Below are 6,208 nucleotides of genomic sequence, written 5' to 3' on the forward strand. Positions count from 1 at the left end.
TTTTCACTACATCTGTATCTTTGGGGTCAATACCCAGCAGTGCAATTGCAGGGTCATAGGGAAGCTCTATTCTTAATTTCTTCAGGAATCTCCACACTGTTCTCCAAAGTGGCTGCACTAACTTGCATTCCCACCAACAGTGTAAGAGGGTTCCCCTTTCTCCACATCCTCTCCAACACACGTTGTTTCCTGTCTTGCTAATTTTGGCCATTCTAACTGGTGTCAGGTGGTATCTCAACGTGATTTTAATTTGAATCTCCCTGATGGCTAGTGATGATGAACATTAATTTTTAAATGTTGTTTTCATTTTAAAAATTTAAACAAGGTATGCAACAGGGTAACATGATCTAGAGATAGTCAAAGAGGATGAATATAGAGAAAATATCATTAAAGATCTTGCTTTTGAAGTAATTTGTGTTCTTCTAGGTACAGAAGGAAACCAGGTTCAGAGAGTTAAGAGGCGACTTTATAGTGATGAAATGGGGTTATGGGGTTATGGTACTTATTCTGGAAGTTTGACAGTGAAATGAGTAAGATGACTAGAATGTTAGCTACAAGAGACAGCAGGGTCATGGTATCAGTGATACTGTTTTATTTTTGTTTGGTTGGGTTTTGTTGTGTGTGTTTTTTTAAAAAGATGGTGTGAAATCTGTTATGGAAAGACTGAAAATGATGAAAAGGGATAAACAAATGAACAAGTAAGAAGGCCACCTCTTATTTTGGATCTACAGGGAAGAAAGGCAAGATGGACATAACAGTAGAGTGATCATGAATGAAGCAGAAAGAGGTTGAGGTATTAGATCTTCTCAGTTTTACAGGAAGCAAGGTAACTCTTAGAAGGTCATAGGGTAGCTTGGAGTTAGAGTCTTGGTAAGGTGTAAAAGATAGAAAACACTTGCTCTGGAATGTCCACTACAAGCTGAGCAAGCAAATAAAAATTGAGGCTTAGATGAAGTTACAAGACAGGTAGTTTCAGTGGGTCAAAACAGCCTTGTGCTCTGGTTTCATCTGCAATCCCCTTCAGTCTAAGAGAAAGGGAAAAATTGGCTAAAGGTGAGACTCAGGGTGTTTAGCCAAAGTTAGAGTGTGAGGGAAGACAGCCTTAAAGTAGCAGACCGCAAAGTCTGGGCAGTGAGTCTTGATAATGGGTAAAATGAGTCTTGATATGGGTTAAATGGACTTGAGAAATAGAAGAGGCTGGGTCTGTTGTGATGGAGAAAGCAGCTTTACTTGGTGGGGCCGGTGGATAGGAGAGGTAGGTGATGGGCAAGGAGGCTGTGGTCATAGAAATTAAAGGGAGAGAATACAGATGAAAAATAGGATATGTAACAGTCTAGGAAGTGGCTATGGCACTGGGAAACTAGTGAAGAAAAGGCCTGTACATTTACTGCTAATGGAAGGAGTCCTAGGTAGCAAGCAGGGAGAGGGAGCACATGGAAGGATGCAAAGGGGGACATGGGAGCATCAGAGTCATTTTTTCCTGAAGACTAACCTAAGCCTTACTCTCCAGAGAGACCCCTTAGATGACAGTAGACAAGGAAGAGATCAGAGACAGGTCAGCAAGAGTGGGACAAAAGAAAAGTAAGGCTGGAGACTCAGGAGACCAGTGGCTAGAAGGCACTTTCAGAGGGGGGTGCCTGAAAGGGTAAGCCCACCCTTCTGATGAACACCTGCCTAGACACTCTTAACTTCCTAGGCTTGGGAGTTAGCTGCCCAAGTTCCATATCTATTCCTGACTCCTGTAAGCCCAGAAGTAGTAGGACGGTGCTGGGGAGGAGTGATTGGATGCAAGAATGTCAGGGGACCTGTCTTCGTCCCCATGCTCTGTCTGCCCTGGCGTTGAAGCCCTAAAGTGTGATCTGAAAGAGTTGGTGACAGATTTATTATTCACCTAGGTCAGGAGCCAGAGAAAGGGGAGAGAACAGGGAAGAGTCAGCTCTGGGCATCAGTCCCTGTCACCACCCCAAACTCTGTACAAACCTGGTCTACCCCCCTCAGTGCTGGAACTTATGGCCACAAACATGAGAGCTTCCCCCTCTCTTTCTTTCCAAGCCATCGGCTGTTCTTCTCATTTAGTACAGGAGAACTGTCAATTATGTTCCCAGCAAACATCATAAAGGAGGTCCTATTCCAAAGGCCAACATCAGCTTGGACCCCGCCCCTTGAGGCAGGTTATCCACCCCACGGTAAGATGCAGGGCTGTACACCAGTTCAACAGTGCCATGCGTCCTGCTGCTCGCGGGCACCCTGGCCTGCAGGCTGTCTGGGATCGAGCCCTATTTCAACACTTCAGTGCGCAAGACCATCCTGTCTGAGAGGAACCCAGGAAGGTGGTGTGGGCACTACGTATGTCCCAACCTCGGCATCTGTGCTATGCCAGTGCTCCCACTTCCCGATGCTGGCTATCACAATCAGATAAATCAGATCAATCCCGAGGTCACCCCCCAGCTTCTCCACCTCTTCAGTCTGTTGTGCGGGTCTGGCTGAAGGAACACAGGCTATACAAAGGTGCATGGGGGAAAGAAGACTGTGTGAGGATTTTAGGAAACCTTGCAGGATCAAGGGAGACAGGACTGATGTCTTCCTGATGGCCCCAGGAAGGAGACAGAGGCAAAGAGAAAGAAGAGTGGCTGTTACTGCCTTTGGCCAAAAGGGAAAGGGCAGCTGAAGGGGTTATGAGAGATGGGGTCACACATGATTTCCCTGGTTCCTTTTAATCCTCAGGGTGTGGGCCTCTGGAGTCTGGGAAAGAGGAAGGAACAGCCATATTGGATGTAAATATCAAATTCCCTCACCTCTGCCCTGCACGCACCCTTTTTGCTCTCACTTCCTGGCTCCTAGGGCTACGATCTATCTGCCCCAGGGGCAGGGAAGCCACGGTCCCTCTGGGTGGATGTCCACCTGCAGCTGCTTTCCTCAACCAGGGACACCAGCGCCAGGGTGGAGGCCGTGGGGGGGGACTGAGGCTCCCCACACCTGCACAGCTGCCAGAACTGACGACGATACTTGTCCCCCGTGAGCAGGTAGAGCACGGGATCCAGGCAGCTGTTGGCACTGGCCAGAGGCCGAGTCACTTTGTAGACTACATTGACAACGTTCAGCACCTGGCAGTCGGCTTCCAGCAGCCTTGACATGTAATAAATGGTGCGGGTGACGTGGAAGGGCACGAAGCAGACAGCGAAGACAGTCAGCACCACAGTGATGGTGCGGAGAGAACGCAGACGCGAGGATGACTGGGCGGCCCCTGGCAAGGGCCGATACAGGCGCCGGGCCATGAGCCCATAGCAGACGAGAGTGACCAGGCAGGGCACGCCAAACAGCAGCCCCATGACGGCTGAGCTGAAATGCACGTAGTGGTCAAACTCCTCGGGCCGAGTGGTGTCGTGGCATAGGATCGTGTCCTTCTTGGGGCTGGTGGTGACAAAGAACAGGTTGGGCACGAGGCAGCCGGCCACAACCAACCAAACAGCCAGGCAGAGAAGGCCCGCAAAGCGCGGGCTGCCCCAGCGCAGGGCCCGAAGCGGGTGGCAGATCCCCAGGTAGCGGTGCACGCTGATGCAGGTGAGGAAGAGGACGCTGCAGTAGAGGTTCCAGTAGAAGAGGAATCGGATGAACTTGCAGAGCCCCGTGCCAAAGGGCCAATGGTTGCGGGCCGCATAATAGTAGATGAGGGTGGGCAGTGATAGCACATACAAAGTGTCTGACAAGGCCAAGTGGAACATGTAGGTGGCCGTGGCATCCCAGGGTCGGAGGCGAAAGAGGAAGAGCCAGAGGGTCAGGGTGTTGAGGCCCAGGCCCAACAGGAAAACGACTGTGTAGCTCACAGGCAGCAGGATGAACTTGAACTCTTCATTGAAACTGCAGTCCAGCTCTCCCTGGCTGTTGCCAGGATCTGGGCTGGGACCTAGGGTTGTAAGCAGAGAGGACTCTGCACTGGCCATGGTCCCCCTAGAGGTGGAAAGGGGAGAAGTGAGGACAGCTGGGATTTCCTGGCCTCCCAACCCTGACCTGAAGCCAAACAGCCGAGAACGGGGAGGGCCGTGACCAAAGCAGGAGTAGCTGACAGGAGTATGTCCAGGAGCAACCCGAGCCAAGCTGGTCCCTAGTGGAGCCCCCTTGGTCCAGCCTGGGGCAGTGCTGGTGCCCAGCAGGGCAGGCTGGGAGTTTGGGCTGTTCTCATCCTGCCACTGACTCTGTCCTTCAGATCTTGGCTAGCCGAAAGGCGGACGCCTAGCGGGACCATCCAATGGGCAAAGATGGCCAGATCCAAATTGTCTCCTAGCCCATGACATTTCTCCACATGGTGACTTTACCTTTCCCCTCACCCAGGTCCCAGTGTCTCCACACTACAGTTCCTTTTTTGATGCCTTCCCCCAGCCTGGTCCAGCCCAGGAGCCCCATCACCACCCTCACCAAAGAAACTTGGCATGTCTCCTACCTGGTCCCCTTGAAGCTGAGCCCAGCTGACTCTGTCACCTTTCCCTTTGGCAGCCAGAGGGCATATCCAAGAGGGCGGGTTTCGGGGTGGGGCCTATTCCCTCCTCCTGGCCTGGGAAATCGTCAGAGCTAGAAAGGTCCATCGAGATTATCTAGTCCAACCCACTCACTCTATAGACTGAGAAACTGGGGCTCGGCGAGATTACTATTTAACAATTTCTAAATGACTGTAGGATGGAGTACACAAGGAAATATCCAAGTTTACAGATGGAGAGCCAGGCCGCGGGAGACCAAAGCTACAGGGAGATCATACAAATCTGTGTAAGCGAGCAGAAACACGGGAAGTGAATGAATGCTAACATGGGCAGAAATGCCAGATAACACACATTAAGATTTTAGGAAAGCCATAGTGCTGATATAAATCTTCAGTCTGTGTGCATATAATTATAAAAATGCTTATGTATCATGTACTATGTGCAAGGCACGGTTCTAAGTGCTTTACACTTATTGATGGCCCCCCAGGTTCTTTAGAAGCACAATTAATCTCCCTACTTTGCCGATGAGAAAACTAAGGCACAGAGAATTTATTCTGCTATTTAGTGGTAGAGTCAAGATTTGAATCAAGGCAGGCCTGCCTTTGATCCAGGCTCTAACATCCATGTTCTTGTTTTTTTTTAAGATTATATTTACTTATTTGACAAAGAGAGAGACAGCAAGAGAGGGAACACAAGCAGGGGGAGAGGCAGGGAGAAGCAGGCTCCCCCACCCCCACTGAGCAAGGAGCCCAACATGGAGCTCCATCCCAGGACCTTGGGATCACAACCCAAGCCAAAGGCAGATGCTTAACCACTGACCCACCCAGGCGTCTCTTATCTGTGTACTTAATTGCTATGTGTAGTTGCCCCTCTGAAGCCACTGGCCATCATCCACGAAAAAGATAAGCAAATGTTTACTGAGAGCTCACTGTGTGCTTGGTCCTGTTCTAGGTACTGGTAGTTCACTAGGAATGAAGAAAAGAGAAAAACTCTCATTCTAATGGAGCTCACATACTAGTGGGAGGGAAAAGAAAAGAAAATTAACAAGTAAGATTGTAATCACTGCTAGGGAGAAAAAGGTGGAAAGGGGAATAGAGAAGAAGAGACATGGGAATAGAGAGGGTTGCTTCTTTAAATATTAGGGCGGCTTAGGGTAAAGAGCAGGTGGTTGGGAGGAAGGGGAAATGTAGAGAGTGGGTCAGACAGTTTGGCAGGGACCAGATCACGAAGGTCCTTGGAAACCATTGTGAAGATTGCTTAGCTTTTACTTTCAAAGAATGGGAAGCCATTGAGGGTTTAGAAGGGACAAGTGCCAGGGTCTAATTTATATATTTTTAAAAGATTTTATTTATTTATTTTAGAGAGAGAGTGAGAGCCTGGGTGGGGTGTGGCAGACACAGAGGGAAAGAGAAACTCAGAATCCCCGCTGAGCGCAGAGCAGGTCCCAGTGCTTGTTCCCACGACCCCCAAGATCACAACCCAAGCAGAAACCAAGAGTCCAAAGCGCCCAACTGACTGCACTCCCCCCCAGATGCCCCTTGATTTGTACTTTTAAAGGGTTACCGGCTAGCTCTATGTTGAGAATACACTGCAAGACTTGGGGAACAAGAGGAAGATAAACTCAGGAGCTATTGCTGAATGATGGTGACCTGGACCAGGGTAGCAAAGGTGATGGAAAGTGGTCCGATTCTGGCTAGATTTTGAAAGTAAAGACAACACAATTTACTGATGTGGGC

General features: G+C 49.5%; 1 protein-coding gene across 1 annotated transcript; it reads right to left on the reverse strand.

The window, feature by feature from the left end:
* Positions 1–279: 279 nt before the first annotated feature.
* P2RY4 (pyrimidinergic receptor P2Y4) lies at positions 280–4,463 on the reverse strand. The gene is made up of 2 exons (XM_045995614.1): positions 4,439–4,463; positions 280–3,948 (listed from the first exon to the last, which is right to left on the reverse strand). The coding sequence occupies exon 2, from the start codon at positions 3,939–3,941 to the stop codon at positions 2,844–2,846; it is 1,098 nt and encodes a 365-aa protein (XP_045851570.1). The 5' UTR covers positions 3,942–3,948; positions 4,439–4,463; the 3' UTR covers positions 280–2,843.
* Between the last annotated feature and the right edge of the window lie 1,745 nt (positions 4,464–6,208).

Source organism: Meles meles, chromosome X (assembly GCF_922984935.1).
Source record: "Meles meles chromosome X, mMelMel3.1 paternal haplotype, whole genome shotgun sequence".
NCBI lineage: Eukaryota > Metazoa > Chordata > Mammalia > Carnivora > Mustelidae > Meles > Meles meles.